At 40.0% G+C, this 20,582-nt stretch overlaps 1 protein-coding gene across 2 annotated transcripts; it reads right to left on the bottom strand.

Annotated features, from left to right (window-relative positions):
- Window positions 1-285: 285 nt before the first annotated feature.
- Window positions 286-18,034, bottom strand: CHODL (chondrolectin). 2 transcript variants are annotated; one of them, XM_087818377.1, is made up of 7 exons: window positions 17,926-18,034; window positions 8,991-9,300; window positions 8,602-8,759; window positions 5,402-5,488; window positions 3,569-3,671; window positions 1,891-1,969; window positions 477-564 (listed from the first exon to the last, which is right to left on the bottom strand). In XM_087818377.1, exons 1-7 carry the CDS (start codon window positions 18,002-18,004, stop codon window positions 562-564), a joined length of 819 nt encoding a protein of 272 aa, XP_087674503.1. In that variant the 5' UTR covers window positions 18,005-18,034; the 3' UTR covers window positions 477-561. The 2 variants fall into 2 exon arrangements, with proteins under 2 accessions (XP_087674502.1, XP_087674503.1); XM_087818376.1 differs by lacking the exon at window positions 1,891-1,969 and having other exon boundaries at window positions 286-564.
- Window positions 18,035-20,582: the final 2,548 nt, after the last annotated feature.

Here is a 20,582-nt window from a genome sequence, read left to right as displayed (position 1 = left end):
AACAGCATGTATTGAAAAATGAAACACCATAAAAATAAATATAACAGTCCATTTTTATCAAACACTTACGTAAAGGTAAAATATTTTTGCACACTGTAAATTTCAATACAATCTACATTGCATTAACTAGATTACAACCTATGAAAGGTAAAAGAAACAAAAATAACTGCTTCCAACACACATACTTCTGATGTATTGAGAGCAAGTTTATCTGCATGGTCCATTCCATTTACTTGAAGTTTGGGTGCATCACTTAGCAAAATAAGCATGTCTCACTCCATTATTAGCACAGCATATTTTGTAAATGAAATAAACATAGAAAACTCATTTTAATATTTGCCTCAAGAGGGAGCTTACAGTTCATCTTGTAGATCCTCTGAGATTCAAGCCATTCCAAGCTAAGGTTCTGACGCCATTCCTTATACAGATCCAGAGTTACAGAAGAACACATTGTTTTCTGGAGCCAATTCAATGAAACCTTACACTTCCATGCCGCTTTCTTTTCTCGTGCTCTTTGAAATCCACAACGTGGACTGGTTTGGGCTAGTTTTTGTTCTCCCTTTACTGAAAAACACAAGAAGAAATAAGTTCAATATATGAGACCTCTCATCAAACTGGGCATGTCATGGTCCAAGTGGAGGTATGTATCCCAGAGCTTATTATAAAAGGGTCCTTCTTCTCTCACCAGCTTATTTTTTCATTCCTACAAAGAATTCTAGATTATTCCAGTATGCAAAGATGGTAAACAGTTCATATGAAATAATGAAAAAGCAGAATAAAATAGGTGGTTCTCTGTTGGATCCTTCATAGTTTAGAACTCTAGACACACACACACACACACACACACAAATGTGTCTGACACAATGCCAACATTTTCATTGTAATCACCAGTAAATCTTCATTTTCCTTGGTCTATGATTTTTGAAATGTTGCTTTTTGAATATTTCTCCGTTAACATATGCTGTATTGAATGCCAAATCATTCAGTAGTGCTTTTCTCCTAAGTATAAGGACCCCTCCCATCAGCTTTGGGGTCCTAAATTTAAGTCACCTAATCCTCGGAAGTTTAATATTATTTCAGTCTCTGAAAAACAATGTAGATTCAGGTGCTAATAACTTATGGGTGTCTGAGTTTCCCCAGATTTGAGATTGAACTTCACTCTCAGATGGAGAGTTCGGGACATCAAGTCCAGCCTATGCCTCGGGCTGGGCTGTCTTCAACTCTCCATAAAATAGCCAGTTCTCGGGCTCCAGGAAAAGGGCCTGTTCCTCAATGTCCGAGTCATCCTCTACCAGACTCTGCTCAAGCTCTGGACTCCTTTTGCTCTAGTTTCTTGAGAATGAGCCCTCAGCTGCACCACTGACCACGTTCTGTCCCTGTGGGTTGTGCTCAGCATTTCCTTCCTCCCACAGACACCCCTTCCAGCAGCACCCCTTCCAGCCTCCTACCCACAGGTATGCCTTCCACCCACACCTTTCACTCACCGTCTGCCTGACCTGGCAGAGCTCCTTCCAAGAAAAATTAGAAAAGAACTCTTTCTAAACAAGTCTGAGCAATACATTTTTATAGTATTACTTAACTGACTTCCATTTAACTGTGAATTTGTTACTAACAAAATAATATATTCTATTTATACGTTTTGGAGGTCTGCATCCAAATAAGTAAGATCAGCACATCTTTATCTAATAAGTCATCCAACACGAAAGGAAAATCAGTCCAGCAAAGTTGATCAAAAACATGAAAACTTTTTAATAATGAAAAAGATAAGGTTAAGTTATTAATGTAGTCTTTGTGCAGCATTAGTATGGCCTTTAAGAGTTACTTCCAGTTAAGGAAACAAGAGTTATTCTTTTGAACATGACATGGAATGAGAGAAACCATCCTGTGTACCAGATTGGAATTTAAACTTTCTGCAAGGCCCTCAGATGAGAATGGAGTTGAGTCTTTGATGAAGTTTCTCCTTGCTTTCCTGGAAGAAAGGAAAAGGAAGGATCTAAGAACGAATGAATTGGCACTACAGCTAATGCCGGCATCTAGAGGTGCTCTATTCTGCTTTATTTTCTCACTCTGAGAATTTCAAACAGTGAAAACGCCACAGATCTGCAAGATGGGAACACCTGGAAGGCTTCTGAAGGAATAGAGTCTCTACAATAACACGCCATTTGGAAGAAGGAAAACAAACTTTAGAGAAAACTCTGTCACTGGCACGTGAGGAATATTTATCTTAGAAATGAGAATGTCTACGTAATATTTTTCAAGTTATTTTTTTTTCAAGCTGACTTGTTATTTACAGTTCTTCCTTAACAGTTTGGCTGGGTTATGGGGGATTATATCAAATCCTACCTCTACATCATTGCTTTCCAGAATTGCTTTCCATCTTTCCGTAGTCTTAGGAATTAAGGGAAGAAGCTAGATATTTACTATTGTCTGTATTCTGTACAAAATATTGAAAAACAATTTAACTGTGTTTTACCTATACATTGGAAAGCCGAGAGGAAATAAAATGTAGTATTAATTTGCCAGGTTTTATTTACTATTATCATTCAAAGTGTCTTGCTTAAACAGTCAATAAATCACAGGCTGTATGCTTTTTTAAACGTATGTGAAATTTAGAGTTGACATCAATTTGACTTTTCTCTGGGACTTTTGTTGCTTAGTGGATTCTTTATGGTTTATTTCAGGAAAAGAAGAAGAATAATTAACATCAAGAGAAAAATGATGTATTTACAGGTCATTCCATGATGAGGGCACTCTCCCAATCAATTTCTATTGGAAACACTCGGACAAAGAGATCTAGTCCAGTGATTTTCAACCTATTTCATCTTATGGCACATAAACTAATTACTAAAATTCTTCAGTACACCAAAAAATATATTTTTTGCCGACCTGACAAAAAAATTGGTATAATTTCGATTCATTCACACTGGATGGCTACTGTCGTGTTGGCCGTTGTCATTTTTTTAATTTGACAATCTAAGGGAAAAGAGGTGAGAGCCTCTCACTAAATAGTCCAGTATTGCATGTTTTAAAAATTCTTGCCGCACACCAGTTGAAAATCGCTTGTCTAGACTATTCTAGCAAACATGCTCTTATTTAAATCCAACATCTTTTCCTTTTCCCTTTCATACATACTTATATTTACTATATTAATTATTTTAATTGAATTGACAAATTGATACACATGGAAAAATTTTACATCTATCTCAAGGGTATGGATAAATAGATATAATACTCCCAAGAATCTGGCGGTTAAAATGTGTCATTTTATTTCAAGCTGCCTACTAAAAAGTGACCTATTTTTAACATTGTGCTTTATTTCCTATACTTAAAAGATCCTTTTGAAACAAAACAAAAGGCTATGACTTGAAATTTTGAAAAGATAACTACAAAGTACAACTATAAGAATTAAGTTTTGCATTCAACTTGAGGTCAAGGTTGAAAGGTTTAGCATTAATTCTTACACTTGATAAACAAGGGATGGTATAGTTGCATACGTTGCAAACTTACAAGCATTCAGATTTCAGACCCAGCACATACATCAGCTATGAGCCCCGAGGCAATTATTTACCTTTTATGCAGCATCTGGAAACAGCAGGTTCCAAAAGCAACCAGTATCAATAAGAGCAGTGGGATTGTTGGTATAACAACATAAATTAGATTGGGAATTATGCCTACAAAAGTAAAACAGTCTTAGTGTAAAAAGACAGGTGAGGCAGAATTCTAACACCAAAGATACATAAAAGTTTTCCAAACATTTAAGGTAAAATAAAATTATTATCAATAGATTCTAAGCAAAGTTCTTACTTAAATACTAAATAATCTAATGTAATATAATTGTTAAAAGTAAAAAAATCTTACTGCACTGGTTGCCATGCTCTTATTCAATGTCCATATTTCCAAAAGTATTATTAAATCTGCTATTCAGATAGGGGCTAGTATTCATAGTGTATTAATAATCCTAGCTATATCACTTCACTAATCCTTCTTGGTTCTTAGAGAACCAAGCACTGATTAAAAAATAATAATCATTATTAAAATAACTGTTGATTTCTTGGGCATGTAATCACCCTGACCAATAAGTTCAGTGCCATGGTGATATGCAAGATTCCCAGGGATTAAACCAAAAATATGTAAATATTAACTGATGATATAGTCATAACCCAGAGACACAAGACTTCAGAGGCATGAAGACTTGATCTTAATTAAATTCTAAAATGAGTAATTTTTAAATCCTGTTCCATCCACACTTGATCATGTTGGATATTCTTGGTAAAATAAAAAACTGAAGTCTCAGATAGCATAAAATGACTTTATTAAACACTTTTTCACTGTCATAGGGGGAAAATATCCCCAATGTAATTATTTACTGATAATCTTTAATTAGGTTTAGATGTTCTGAATGGTTTAAAATCAGGCATCTGAAAAATGAAGAGCACTTCATTTTAATATCATATCCATACAAAAAAAACCCCACAAATTGAAAACCATGCATTTAGCTAGCCAATCAAAAGCCATCAGTATTAATCTAAATAATACTGACCAAAGTGGACCAAACTTAGGACAAACTACCCATTTAACTGCATATCGCTTCCTTTGTTAACACGAGAAGCTGAGGTCCAGTGACGGGTATTTTGAGGGTAATTTGCTATGCTTTCAGCAACTCTTGAGCCTCCATCAAGTAATAGGTGACTTCAAGAATTTTAAAAATTCACAAAGTATTTTTTTCTTTTCAAAATATCATCATGATTCTTTACATATGTTAATAAAGAAAAAGAGACAGTATTCCCTCCTCTTTCATGGATTTTGGATTGCCTGCAGAAAGATTTTGAGACTTTGGGTCTTTGGCTCAATCCTCACAAAGCAACTAGGATAAACCAACATTTCTGTCCAGTTGGCATAAGGCCATGCTAAAATGATTTCTGACTAACATGCAATTTGCATTGGGATTTCATTGTTTCTTTTGCAGACAGTGGTATATTAGAAACAGCTGGGTTGAGAGTTCAATGTATGCATTCTTTCCACCTTGCGGTTCAGCGATATCACTTTGGTAGCTTGAAATCAGCCAGGGAGTATTTACATCACAGAAAATTCCAGAGTCTACAGATCAGGCTTTTTATTTTATACTCACCTCACCCCAGCCAATCCTTAAAAAAACATACCAGTATACTTTTAGTACTAGATACATCCAATCAGAAGAAAACAAACAAAAAAATAGGTTCTCACATGCAAAAACTAGCTTAGCATCATTTGTTCTAACCTGGTTCAAAAGTAAATTTCCATAGGCCCATATTACTGCACCACTTCACTAAGAAATAAGGGAAGTTGGGGCCAACTAGAAGCAGAGTTTAAATGTACAGTTTTTGTTCTTGATAAAGGAGTTAAAGACACGGGAATGAATTACCTGCTTCAGTAACAACCACATTTTGATGGGTGTCTCCTGGTTGGTTTGTAAAATATGTCTTTTCTCCAGGAGCTGTTGGATTAATCTCTGTAGATTATAAGTACAGACATCATATGAAATGATAAACAAGAGAAATACAAACATAGAGGAAATAAGTTTATTATAAAACCACATAAAAATCAGTGTTTTGACTTCTGAACCATTTATAGCTAAGAATTATATTTTGAATTTAAGTTTATGTGAAACTGTCTAACTAGAAGTCAACATTTAATTATCTTTAAATCGAGCATCCACTTCATGAATCCTTGCAACCATTACTGCATTGCCTACCAACAGTGTGTCTATGTTACAGGCAATCATGCCAAAGCAGGCAGGAAGCTAGGCAAAGACAAGCAAGATTCAGTGACCATGAGAATGTGAGCCATGAACTGCAATTCAATGGCAAGCAAAGGTGATTTTGGTGCTAATATCAGTGCAATATTTAGGTTTCTCCTCACAATAACAATCAGCAAAAGACTGTACATGGATTGTGTTTGGAATTGATGGTTCAAATAATAATGTTCTAAGCAAGTGTCTGTCCTATACAAATAATGCCATCTTTGTATTTACTTTCCAATAATGTCTACGCCTTTAAAATATAATAATAAACTAAGGCTTTTGAGCTGTTTCTTTCCCTGGTTTTATGAGATGAAATCTTCTCAATTGCCATGCCCTTAAAACATGTTGAACTCTCTTACCATGACCTGGTACTGCTCTATCACCTAATTTTTTTTCTAGGTCCCATGTGTTAAATTAATAGTTCAGTGAATATAAATTAAATTAGTAAGAAAATACTCTGTAGATTTGTTTTCATTTGTTCCAAAAATACAATTTCCTGTTTATTTTTATCAAGTGATGGGAAATAAAGGACATATATAGCATCTTATATTAGTTTCAGACTAGCAAATCATTTTAATGTAATGTTTACTCCTCTAATTTGACCACACAGTCTCTATTCATTGGAAGTTTAATCATATACCATCCTATAATAATATTTATTATTCTTGTATACATATTCTATAGACCTACAGAATAGATATGCCACTCAGGGGAAAATAATAAAAATGATGGAATGATTGCTAAGAGAGTGAGCAAACTCAGAAGCAAATTATTCAGTTTCTGCTTAGCCAGGTTAATTTTTTACTACTTTGGATATGATTAGTCATGCGCACATGGTATGCAGGAGCAGAAAGAGAAGACTAAGTTCAAATCACACAGTAGTCCTGGTATAATTGGAGAATAAAGTTCAAAATAATTAGTGGTATAGTTTGTAAATTTTAAATAGTCCCACTGCTTAATTCTCCAAGCCCCTCACCACTGAGAAGCTAACCACTCACCAGTAAAAAGCACTGGCTCTATAAGCAAGAAATTTAATGAAACCAATATCCTTCATAAATAAAACACTAAGCTCGAAGAAGGTTGACTAAACAGAAAATAGTTAAAGATGAAAATATTTAAAGCAAAGTAAAGAATAAAATTTCTAAGTACATTAATAAGATCAACTAAAACTATGCATGTGTTTCAAAAACAATAAATACATAAAATAATGTTGTTCACAAAGTACAGATATTTGAAGATTTAGGTAGAATATAGGAGATAAAGGAAGAAATAATTTTATGTCTACAGTGTTCTTCCATGAGTAATATAAATGTAGATTATCTAATACAAAACAAGTCAAGAAGATTCTGGGGTTATGGTGTCCTGAATAATGTACCCAAGAAGGCAAATATAAAAATAAAGTAAATAAATGTACTTAGAGTCAAAATCGTTCATCTAAAAGCTTAGAGAAGAAGACAATATTTAAAAGATTCTACAACATACTGTTTCATTTAATAGTTTCGAGTACATACAGCTGCAAATTTAAACTATCAGAGAACTTAAACTTTATATTTTTAAAGGAAAAAAAAGACAAAGAACATAAGAGCGTAACTGATTTGGCTTTGTAAAGGCTTCTAAAAGGGTAATGATGGATTTAGCAACCTAGGGGCTGCTGAAGAATAAGCTCACCAGGGAGAGAAAGTTGGCTAATATACTCAAGAGCAGGATAAACATGAGAGAAGAGTAAACCTAATCCAAATAATCCCCGTGCTTTATGGTCTTATGACAAAAAGGAATCATGTATTTTCAAGACAATAATGGAAATAGCAGCACTTGATTATAACTGCCTTCCATGAACACATGAGGTCAAGCAAACAGAAGACTTAAAATGACACTTCCGAACACTGAGGAGACAAATAGCCAAAAAATTAAAAAATAAAAAATCTCAAAGCCTAAGTATCTAATTTGACTTTCTTACATTATTGTTAAAAATGAGTTTGCACAGTTCTGATTAACCTCTCTTTTGGTCAAATATCAATTCAGTTGAGCTGTCTTTTCAAAGTAGTTCAATTATACTGTCTCCACAGGAAACCACACTGGCGTAACTCAGGTCGGTGCAATCTTCTCACTTGCTGCGTGTGCCAACAAACTGGAGACATTGAGTGAAAACTCAGTAAGGAGGCATATTTCAAAGAACAAGGATCATGGCAAGGACATGGCACACGCCCCTACTTTGCTTCACGATGGGTGGTTCAATGAGCTATGACCAGTCTGACATTCACTGAGGAGCACGTGCCAAGTATCATGCCACGAGATAATAAGCTGGTGTTCCAGGAGAGGGTTCCTTTGATCCCTTAAATTCCCCAGATAATCACCTAAAGGACTATTGCTCAGATGTGTAAATCTATAGGTGCTTTGGTGACACACCTCCCTCACACACGCTATACTAAATATTTAAAATATTTAAAAATAGCTGTTTATTTTTCATTAAATGAATTTCTAAAAATACCATTTGACCTTAATATTGGAGATAATTATTTTCTCTTAAAGGCACCTCTCCGGATGTTTCTAGTTACTCTCTAGTTCTATTTCTAGTGACTGTAGTGTCTATTTGTAGTGACTCTAGTTTCTATAGTTTCTAGTTACTCCGGTTCTATTTAACTCATTGGCAGTCTGTTCTGTAGCACACAGTGTGCTCAGTACACCGAATAGGACAAGTTTTTAGAGTACGTTCATGTTTCACAGCAGAAAAGCAAAAAGTTAGCCAAAGGTAGCAAAGCTTAAAGATAAAACTTAAGCAGACATGTACAAAATCTGCTATACCAACTTGCAAGCCACCCTACCTGGTTCGTACTTGCAGATGTAATTGTGCTTCATGTTGCACCTGTCATCGTTCCACTGGTAGAGGTAGGGGCCTCCAAGGCCAGGGTTGGCCGTAGGTTGATGATACATCACCACGCACTTTTCGCTTCCACAGGAAGGTTCGTCCGTATACCAGTTTCTGCCAATACAGGGTGGGGGAAACGGAGGTTTACAGTTGTTCGTATGGAAAACAATACGATAATTACTAAATAATAACACAAGAATAAACTCTGTGCTTCACGTTCTCACAACTATAAACCTCCTTTTGCCCCGCTCTGTATGGAGCAGCAAGAACACATCTAGACTATTTCCCTGCTCTATTCTGACATCCTCTGCAGGTAGAAGAAAGCCCCCTGAGGGCCCGGCTCACCGGTACTGGGAGCTGCTCCCGTCGGACCACCTGTAGAGATCCGGGCAGGCACCAGATGCTTGGCCCTCTCCACTTCTCCAAAGGCCTATCCAGAAATCACCGTCAGAGATCCCTGTGCCCGGCTTTGTCAGGTTCTGCAACATGCTTTCTATCAGCTTCTGTTCTGCTTCATTCTCAAGGCTGAGAAGGGCCCCGCCCTCACTCTCACAAGCCAGGCGCGCCTCCTGAAAGCTCACTCGGCTGGACAGCTCGTGGAAATAGGCCATTTTGTAGCAGGGGTGTTTGTAGTCAGCAAAACACACCTTTTGGCCTGAAAAACAAAACAACAAAAAAACACCAGGTGAAGACTTAAATACATAGGCAACCAAACAAAAAGGTTGATTTTTTTTAAAAACTCTTTTTAAAAATTTTATCTTTATTGTTGAAAGTATTACAGATATCCCCCTTTTTCCCCCATTGACCCCTCCTACCCTGCACCTGCTCCCCCCCCAGGCCTTCCCCACACTATTGTCTGTGTCCACGGGTTATGCACATATGCATATAAGTTCTTTGGTTAATTTCACACACGCTTACATATTAAGCAGAATGAACTTTCCTGATGACATAACTACAAATAGTCATGACCATATCAAATCATAATGAAGCCATAGTCTACAGGATTTAGCTAACTGTACCAGCAATGGAAGTTTTTGTTTACACCCTGTTTTACCACCAAACATGTAGGCCAAGATGACAGAGACTCACCCCAATGGCCATGCTCTTTTATTTTTACATCACCTTCCTTGGTTCATTTCTGATCTCTGCCTGTCGACTTCAAGCACTGCCACAAACCCCTCTCTGTCACTGTTCCTTGTTTCCAACCTGCTTGTCCATGACCTACATACCTCTCTTAGTCACTGTCTGATTTCAGCTCAGGGTTAGCCTTGGAAAACAGACTGTTTTAACATTGTATGTAAAATTAAGTAAACTGACTTTATGCTAAGAAATTCAGGCACATCTTTACTGCTTTCTTATGATTCATCTGTATGAACATTATTCTTGTTGAGATTGAAGGCTTTTTCCACTATGTATTTAATTTTGTAGCTGATCAAGAAAAGTTGTCAGTAGTGGAGGATTTGGGGGGTGGGTATTATACCTGAACACTGGCTAAAAATAAAGCATTCAAGCTTTGCACTTGTAATTACAGTATATCACACTGAGCCAGTGTTCAGAATGGTATCACATCCATTCTCCCCCCCGAGTCAGCAATTAATGACCTATGATGACACTTGGAGGCAGGAGGGAGCGGAAATCAGCAGAAGGCCATTACCCTCACAACAGTGTTTGAGTGACAAGCATTCAATAACTTGACACAAGCAGAGCACAGCCAGCTAATAAAATGGCAGCAGTTGTCCTCAGTCTCATGAACCATGATCTGGACCCAGGAGCAACACACTGAATAATATGAAGAAATTAGCATACTGCCCCAGGTAATTATTAATGAAAAATAACAGGCTAGTATGGATGCCCACAGGAAACTGGAATTAAAGAGACTTCAAATGGACAAATCAGTCTGACTCATTACTTGAGAGAGGATTACAGACGTCCCAATGATTGAGTCTAATATAATTACTATTTTAAAAAATGTCTCCTAGTTTATTATTAGGCTTTGTGATGACTTCATTATTAAAAAGTGTTCTTTCTGGTAATATTCTAGCAATGCCATTAAGCCTAGTGATTTTATGCCTATATTTTTAAATCAAGCTCTGTTTCAATTTTCATCTCCTACATCTTTTCCATATTTCTGTTTCAAAATATCTCTTAATTGCATTCCCTTGAGGTTTCAATGTGTTTAGTTTTTCATTCTGAGAAAACTCAGAATTGGATTTGATTCCAGCACTTTTAAAATAGTAAACTTGTCCAACAAGATTGTTTTGCAAGATGTCAAAAAGCCGAATTAAAAAAAAAAGATTAGCCAGAAATTGTAATAAGTAGAAATTATTTATGTAACAAATACGCACATTCAGAGGATGCACAGGTATGATTTATATGCTAAAAGCATCTGCCTGTTATCTTTCATGTATTAAAAAATAAATGCAACACGGATTTATTCTTTATGGTGAGGGTACAAAAATGATAAGACTAAACTTGTTTATAAAATTAAGATAGCACTTCTAATCAGATGCATGAGAGTTTTCGGTGTCATGAGAAAATTCCTAATTTACTATTAGGTATTAGCAAAGTAGATAAATGTTAGTCTGTAGAGGAATAATAGTAATAAGAGCAAATCCACAGACAGGGATTAGACTTCACAATTAGCACCGCATGCACCCTGGATGGTGGCCAGCCTGACGCTCCCTGCGGCTGTGGGTGAGGGAGTGGTCCAGGGGTGCTGGGGGGGACGGGGACTGTGGCGGCTGCACTGCAGGGGAACTCTCAGGGAATCAGGCCAATTACCAACTACAGACAGACACTGACTCCAACGTGTATTGATTGAATATAGGCTGTGTCCACAGATTTCGAAGTGAAAAGTCACTAGCAGTTCAGATGCAGCAGGCAGTTTTCAGGAAATTCTGGAAACATTGCAGGTTTTTAATGCTCTATATATATATCATAGTCAGTTACAGCTGACACTGTAAATTTCTTTACATCCGATTGTACTTCCCTACTGGTCTCCACCTTACTGGGCAAGTTGAGTCCAAGTTGCAGCAAAAGAAGCCGTTGAACTGCTCACTGTCATTTCAGCTGACCACATGCAGCTGTGATCGCAGTGGAGCTCCAGCAGCTGGGAAACAGATGTTGCCCTGATTCCCAGAAAAGTCCCATTAATACGGATCTTCTGGAAGCAACTTTTCCCACTTCTGTAAAGGCTGGTATTCCTAGAGAAGCATTATGATTACCTCCCTTCTCGTTCTGTGAGCTCAGAGAGAGAATTTCCTTTTCTCTGACTTTTCAATGTTATAGTCAGGTAAAGTCTCCCACCCAGCATTTTGAATTAGAGGAATTCTAACCTTCCATCCATAACATCTCCCATCTAGTCCATCTAACCTTCTTCCTACTACTCTACTACCCTTAACATATTCAGAGAAATATTCAGATAACAGTATAACAGTTTTTATTATGTGAAGGCTACCTTGACACTGCCCAACAACAATTTACTAAATGTTGCCTAGCATCTATGCTGAGAAATATCCTTTGATTGTTGCCTTATTTACAAGGAAGACAAAGGACCAAGGAGTCTACACCTATTGGTTTCTCTCTCTCTCTCTCTCTCACACACACACACACACACACACACACACACACACACACACACACACACACACACACAAACTACATATGTAGCCAGGAACTTTTATTTAGAGATCATGCTCAGTACTGCCTATTAAAATGAACATGTCTATCAACATCAGAGCTAAGATTTTGCTACTATTTCCATGAATATATGACTTTGTCTTTTTTCTAAGTCATTAAAATTCCTTCAGAGCTAAATATTGGCAGAGTTTTCAATGCTTTTGGAAGAATGTAAAAGTGGGGCCAAACTCATACAAACATTGCAGTTTCCTTCTTTCTCCCTGAAGAGAAAGGATCTAGGATTTGGTGTTATTTTGCTTAGTATGTATTAACTTTCTGACAGGTGAGTCCTCAGTTTGTTAGGAAAGTAATAACATTTTTCTTAGACCTCACACTATAGTCATATATTATCAATATTAAATAAGTATTGAATTTATATAACATTACTCAATAATATGTAGAAGACATTTTATGAATTCCTATTGTTCAATTAAGACTTACTTGAGGTTGCAAAGAAAAAGTTGTACAAAAGAGGATCTACATGATAAACCCAAACCAGATTGACTGGACTTTAAACATCAGAATCCCATAAAAGAATGTTTTACACAGTAATTTCTTACTCCTCTCAAAATCACACTGATAAATGGTCGGACACTACTCTATACAGTGTAACATGACCTCTGTTGGCAATGCCAACACTTCTGAACTGGAAGGAAAGGGGAAGCTATTGATCCTGTGTTCTGCTTTCATTGTTCAATATTATACCAACTTCTTAAGAATTTTTCTTTATAAGAAAAAGTTTTGTTAGAGTAAGCTTTATTTTTGCAACAGAGATTTTATTGCACAATGAACTGTATATCGCACTTCTAAGATTGTGCTGGAATCCACTTTCCTACACTGGTGAACAAAACCAAAACTGTAGTCTTGGGTCATTTCATGAACGGTGGTGCCAGCTGCATGCCCTACCTCTCCCGCTGGGAAATACCACAAGCTTCCTGACAAGGAGATGAGACTCATTTTTTAAAAAATCCTAATATTTAAAATCTAAATAACAAATGGTAAACCAAGTAACAGTGTGACTTAGGGTTTTGAGCATTCAGTCAATCAGAACCGGCTTGGAATCCCAGAGTTATACTTGAACTGCGGGAAATTGGGGTCATTACTTAAACTGTCCTGGCCTCAGTTTTCTTACCTAAAAAGTGAGAGTGATTATGAGTTCTAAAGAAATAATTAATAATAATAATAATAATAGGAGTCTGACATTTATCAATAGCTTAGTATGAAAGGCCTCAATATTAGCACAATCCAAGCCTCTGGGTAAATTTAGGAAAAACCTTGCCTGGTGATAGAGGCTGTTCAGCTAGAAAAAAAAAAAAAAAATAATAATAATAATAATAATGTGTTTTCCTCTAGGTGGCCTCAGCTCCAGGCACAAGGCTGGCCACACTGAGTCCCTTCTCAGGCTTCTTGGAAGGCACTCCTGTGCATACAACCTGTACAGCTGTGTCAAACCCCTTTAATCCTCCAACAATGCTGTGCTGTAGGTGCTTTCATCCCATGTTTAAAACAAAGGGGAACAAAGGAAAGTCAGGTAATTTTCCCAAATTCACACAGCTCATAAGTGGTAACATCAGGGTGCCGAATCAGGTAGCTGGCTCTACAGTTCATGCATCCGCCCAGATTTCCATGCAGTCCCCAGGTATGTCTCAAATATAATTTTTTTCCTAAGGTGAAAGATTTCATAAATAAAAGGACTGATAAATATATACATTATTCATGTTTTCTATGTTATAGTTATTAGCATTGATCCATTATTGATTACTGGGTGGCTAATATATGCAAGGGATTGTGCCTTGAGAGTTGGTTTCTAAGCAGGTTGTGGATTTTCTATTACTGAACATTTGGCCATAGGCTTAATACTAGAACATCGATCTCATATTTTCAGGTCATATATGTCCTTAATGAGTGTTTTATTGAGCTCTTTTATTTTTCCAAATACAACAAGCGAGGCCCAAACATATTCTTCCCCAATTATAAGAAGGAAAACTTGACTCAAGTTGTCAGGCCATATTATATCATCAGTAATGTGTTAAAGCAGCGAAAGAGAGTCTGTCCTGGCAGTGTGTACATCCAGCCACCTAGCACAGAAGACTGTGCAAAAAGCCAAAATCATTGGTGAGAACATCAGCTGGATTTCCGCTTGCACCCCTCTATTAAAAAATCCTGCCTCTTTTCTTTTGTTAATGGAATAGCTATTGCCATTTTCAGGAAAAAGAGTTATAAAAACAAGGCCATAAAATGCTGAAAAACAGCAGTTAGGGATTAATGGCTATGACAAATGTGTAGTTTATTAAATGACTAGTAATAAGATTAATTTGTTCCTTTCTTGCCCAAGAGATACTTAAAGTAATTGCATCTTTGAAAACTGCATCGTCATCACTTTATGCTTTTGATGATGTCATGGAATACTACCAGAGGCTGGGATAACAGATTTTTGTAGCTCCTGTGCTATTCAATTAATCTATAGGCTCCTGAACACCACCACAATTTTGCAATATTCTGTGGCATCTGTATGATAAAAAGAGAGGTCTCTAAATCATCCAATCTCCGAAATAAAGTGTTTGCCAATTTTAGTAAGTTCAAATACATATTAAAATGTTCTGCAGAAATTTGGAGGTATCATGAAACACACTCAGTGCCATTTTTCAGCACAAACAGGTTGAGGATCACTGCTGTGTGCACTAGAGACAGAGAGAGAGTTAAAAAAAAAGAAAAGAAAAGAAAAGAAACACATTACTTCAAACCACTTCAAATGTTTAAAATACCCACATGCTCTTCAGACACATCTTCCCATCTTCGGAACCTGAGTTTTGAACACTTCTTTCTCATGTATATCCATATTCCCATAAGTGAAACCTTCTTACCTTTGTCCTGAAGATTTCATTACCTACCAGTCACTTGACAAAATTAAGTGGCTGCAGCCCCATTGGTATTCTCTACACATCTGTGTTCAGCAACAAATCAGCACAGGTCTAAGACCCTAAAAGTAGTTCCCAACTGAGAATCATAAATTCACTAAATACTCTCTGATTGTTACCCTCACGGTTGTGTGTCTGTACTGCATATTCATGCATCAAAATAAGCATGGCCACTAACCTATAGGAATACGTTCCTACTACTGCTAGACGCTACTAACGCGTATAGGGAACATTATGATGTTTGAAATGCCGTTGTAAGAAATGCTATTTCATTTTAAAATATTTTCACTTCCTTTATAAACAGTGTTCTCAACTTTTAAAAGGATGCTGTATTTTAAAGTACTGGAAAGTGTCTCATAATTGAATATTTTAAAGCACTAAGAGGAGGATTTCTATAAAGGATTATTTTATGAGTTCCTGTCATTTTTCTGGGGTGATTATTTTGGTAAACTAAATGGCAATTATAAGTAGTTGCATTGATATTTAATAAATAGAAATGCATTTCATATATTGTAAGTATGTTCCTAATAATGGTCTCAAAGAACTTGTTGCAGTCAACAGATACTTGAAAATTTTTGTCAACTGGTCCCTAGTGGCCTGAAAAAGTTGATGCACCACTCAAAGCTCAACATCGACCAGGCAGACATTAGACCTACTGCTTCCAAAATGTCCAGGTTTAAACTGCTCCGTCCTCATGCCATTATGGCTGAAATATATATTTTTAAAACATAGTCTTCAAAGAACAGAATCACAAATCAATTTAGAATGCTTAAATGTCAATGTGAACTTGTATGGCCAAAGACAATTAAATTATTCATAATAAAAGCACAATTGTTTTAATATCAAGTAAACATCATCATTTATGCTAAATCAAATAGATCATGTTCAGTTAATTAGAAATTTTCCAGATGTCACCTACAAGATGCCTATAAATAACAGGAACAAGCAGCAGTTTGCAACAATTTATGCAATAACAGAAAGCAGAGTAAAGTTTCACCAACAATTTTCAAGTTCTATTTTTACATCATATATCTTTTTTTCCTCCCTTGCAAAGTTTACGCATACAAACAAGAATATACCAAAAGGATACTATTTAATTCAAAGAAGTGTTTCTGTGTGTTTAAAAAACACCTTAGGCTCAAAGTCTGGTCTTTGCTGTTCATTCTTTTGCAAGAATGATTCTGATAAACACAAAGGCAGGCAGCTATGTAAGTCAGATGACTCCAAATAGCAAACTTTTCCCTCAAAGTTAAATTAGGGGGAAAGCAGCTAATGGTATAACATCCGCATTTGATACTGTAAAGTTTTCATTGTATAGATATTAAAAGCCCGATTCTCTTAAAAAAAAAAAAAAAAAAAAAAGCAAGCAGCATTTCCAAATGACATTTTACAATGTATTTCATTCCACTGTCTCCAGAGTGCCAAAAAGTTAGTAGAGAGTGAGAGATAACTAGACGTTCAAAAATTATCTTCTGAAGATGCAGAGCACCAGATATTGCTGAGGGGAACATCAGTAACAATTAAGCTTAATACAAAGGTCTGCTTCCTCTACCGGTTAAGTTGCTGTCATCTGTCATCTATCTCTATCTCTAGTGACACCTGTTATAAGATGTACAGAATGTGAAGCGGAATTGGTGCTTTTTACAACAAAAACCTCCTGCACTTCAAACACATGCCCATGTCCATTCAACAGATACCCACTGCACACTTTAACGGCATCACAAGGGGTTTCAATCAAAGGAGCTCTCTGCGCTCAGTCTCCAGCAAGGCCCTAGTCATGCATCCTAGGCTTTTGAGAATCTTCGTGGTTTTTTTTAAAGAGCCCGTCCCCAAAAGTAAGAAAGGCCGAGTCGAATAGAAACTGCTCAACACCAGGAGAGTGAGAGCGGAAAGGAACCTCCGCGCGAGCCCCGGGAGCTGGCGACCCCCGGGAGGCCAGGGAGCCCCGGGAGGCCGGCGAGCCCCGGGAGGCCGGGGAGCCCCGGGAGGCTGGGGAGCCCCGACGCGCTCCCCTGCGCGGGCTCCGCCGGCCTCCCGCGGCGCCCCCTGGGCCCGACCCCGCGCGTCGCCACCTACCCTCGGCCCGCCTGCAGCCGACTTCGCTTCCTGGGACGTCCCCAACGTGGAAGGAGGGGTGCAAGGGAAAGGCAGCCGCGCCCCGTGACCAGGCCCCGCTCCCGAGAACAAAGGCTGCGCGCCCAGGGGCGGGTGAGCGGCGCGGGGCGCACGGAGCCGGGTCAGGGGCCCCGGGAGCGCCGTGCGCGGCTGGAGCGGAGCCCGGCCCCGGGGGCGCGGTCCTGCAGCGGCTCCTCTGCCCGCGCTCCTCCGTGACCGATCCCCGCCCCGGCCGCGGGTGCCCAGCCCCGGGACCAGCTCTCCGCAAGGAAAGTGGACCCAAACCCCTCCCGGGACACGCGGCGCGGCTCCCAGAGCGAAGCAGAGCGCGGCGACTGAGCCGGGCACTCCGGACAATTTTAAACTTTCTTGCGTGTATTTTGAGGGGCGCAGGGGAACGCGGAGCACAGTCTGTTCCCCACGCCCCCTCCCGGCCCCCAAACCCGCCCAGGTTTCCAAACCCGGGGGGAGCCCCGACCCCAGGACGGGCTGCGCCGCACCGCCCTCGCCCTCGCCCGCGCGCCCCCTGCCCCCCTCGTCCCCCGGCGAGCGGGTGGCCCGGGACTCACCGCTGACCACCCGGCGGCAGAAGGCCCCGTGGCCGCAGAGCAGAGCGGCGCCCAGCAGCAGCCAGACCGCGCGGCTCATCGCGGCGCCGGGCGGCAGGTGCGCGCACGCAGCCCCGGCGGCCTCTCGCCCCGCGCCGCCGGGCTCTGACCCCGCTCCCCGCCTCCCCGCGGGCCCTACTCCCGCCGTCGGAGCCCGGCAGCCCGGGGCCCCGCGCGCATCGCCTTCCGCGCGACCTGCGGCCGGGCGCGCTGGTGTCGCGCGCGGGTGCGCTGGGCGCGACGCGGCGGTGCGCGTTTAGGGGGACGGAACCGAAGTTCGGGGGTCCCGCGTGGGCCCCGGGCGCGCAGCAGGAGCCCGGGTTAGAGCGCGCGGGCCCGCCGGGATCCTCTCCCGGCCTCTGGCGAGTCAGGGCCCGATCCGTGCGCCCCGGTGGCGGCTCTCGGGCGGCGGCGGCTCTGGCGCGGGGCGCCGTCTTATATACCCGCAGCCCGGTGCCGCTCCGCGCTCGCGGCAGCTTTAACCGCTTCGTCTCCCCTGCGGTGCGGAGCATCCCGGCCCCTCCCCTGAAAACCGGAGCCACTTTGAAAACAGTCCACTCAGCAGCTCCCCCCCGCCCCCCCATCTCTTTCCATTCGCTAACAAGCCGGAGACTCGTCTGTGCAAAATGTGACAGCTTTGCTATTAAACTCTGGCAAAAGTTGGACCCATTTGCTTTTCTCAAAGATTAATGTCCTCGGGGATGCCAAGTTGTGGGGCCTTCCTTTTTTTTTTTTTTTTTTGCGCTAAATCGCTTGATCATATGTATTGCTAGATGCAGGGCAGAGCCACTACTGGAGATGGATTGGCCGAGGGGGAGCCAAGAGCTGCTTAGTGAGTTATATAATGTGGCAGGTTCTCCCCCACCTTGGCTCTGCAAATAGATGGCTTCCAAGCAGGCTGTTTGACTAGATTGCCACAGGAATAAATTGAAAGAATCTGAAACACGGTTTTCCCAGCCTTAGTCTTTGCAACTGCAGAGAAAACATAAAGGCAAAATAAATATTCTGAATACTTGGGGAATTCCATGGGTATAAATGTCTGTATTTCTTTGCAATCATCTATCAGTGACCTTTGGTTTGCTTTAGAAGCAAGACTTATTCCAAAATCTACCAAGGCATTTTTCTGTAACCTTACCGAGTCTTTATTAAAACAGTCCATCCAAGGATGCTGGGGTTTCCTGGAGCAGTGGAAAGAAGTTCACGAGAGTTTCATCTATAGTCCATGAGAGGAACCTTGAGGATGCTCTCATAATGAACTTCAGCAGAATCGGGGTTTTTGCCATTATGTTGCTTTAAGTGCCCGAGGGTTTATTAAAATCCTGTTTTTCATGGGGAGTAAACTTTCCTGTAACACCTCCCTGTCTTTACTTTTCATAAGTCAGAAGCACTCTGTACACATTTGTTGGACTGTTTCCTTGAGAAAGGTTAAGCGTGCTACGTTAAGGACAAGTCTTGCAGAATAAGAAAGTTTAGCCTTTGGAAAGACCTTAAATATTATTAAACCCACCCTACTCAAGAAAGTAGAATTCCAAAATAATTATAATGATATCTACCACTTAATTTTCCCCTTGAATAACCATGAAAATGCTAATTTATGATCAGGCCATGGGCAATTAATAAATCTTGTAGAGGGCGTGACTTTTTTTAAATTTCACCACTAGCTAAAAGTCCAAAAGAAACAAGTACTGCTGGGATTTTTAAAGGAAATGGACAACTGATAAATCCTCGAGGGAGGCAATGGAGGATTGCTCAGCCCCCTGAACACTTTCAAACGGTGCCGCTGGTGTGGCTGCCGTCAGAGTTGCTCCAGAGGCTCAGAGACCAATGTGGGGAAAGAAACACAATGATGACAGCGTGGGCAAGCCCTACGGTGAAGGGGTGAAGGGAGTGTCACCGTGAGCTCAGAGGCCTGTGGAGTGAGGTATTTTAGCAGGGATTTTCCAGCAGCGGGCCAGGCTGAGGGTGACGATCCGCACTGGCTGGTGACCTGAATTACTTCTCCAAATGCCCGCACAATTAGGATTCTGAATGGGAGCGTCTTCCCCCTTCCATGCCATCCTACTCCTAGGCATCGGTGTAGCCCAGCTCTACATGAAAAGGCCCCTGTTTGGGAAGGAGCACCAGTGGATTACAATATAAGCTCAGGATACGGTTTCCTACATATCAACTGGCCCTCAAATGCCCCAAACGTCTCCGACATCTGAAAAGCCAGAAAGTCCTTAAAGCCTTTAGTATGTGCCAGGGGGAGCACCATGGTTCTTGTCCTTCAGAAAATCCAAGTTATAACAACTGTATATTCAATAGGATTGTACATGCGTCCTCAAATATGGTTTCTTTAGGTTAGGATTTTATCAGTTCAGGGTGGCCAAACTGGTTTACTGGCCTGCTCAGAAGTTATTCAGATAGCTGTTCGACTTAAGCTCAGGAAAAGAAATTAGTAAAGGCTCTTTTTAGAGATAATGTTTTTAAGGGGAATGGCTGATAAGATCAGCTTTTTTCTTTGTTTCTCCATTGCTAGAAAACATCTGAGTGGATCATCACTAAATTCAGAGAGCACACTTTGGGTGGTCTTAAATACGGAATAGGAGTGGTCATAGATATTCCTTTTGGAGAGCATG

The sequence above is a fragment of the Miniopterus natalensis genome, chromosome 6 (genome assembly GCF_054644295.1).
Source record: "Miniopterus natalensis isolate mMinNat1 chromosome 6, mMinNat1.hap1, whole genome shotgun sequence".
In the NCBI taxonomy this organism is placed as follows: Eukaryota; Metazoa; Chordata; class Mammalia; order Chiroptera; family Miniopteridae; genus Miniopterus; species Miniopterus natalensis.
Note: the sequence above shows the minus strand (reverse complement) of the source record. Positions and strands in the feature narration are given on the sequence as shown.

Excerpts from the sequence above, each read along its gene's own strand:
- CHODL (XM_087818376.1), bottom strand. The coding sequence starts at position 18,004 with ATGAGCCGCGCGGTCTGGCTGCTGCTGGGCGCCGCTCTGCTCTGCGGC. Across the intron at positions 3,672-5,401 it reads TGTGGTTGTTACTGAAGCAG|GCATAATTCCCAATCTAATT; the intron begins GTAATTCATTCC and ends TTACTTTTGTAG. Across the intron at positions 565-3,568 it reads TTCCAGATGCTGCATAAAAG|TAAAGGGAGAACAAAAACTA; the intron begins GTAAATAATTGC and ends TGTGTTTTTCAG.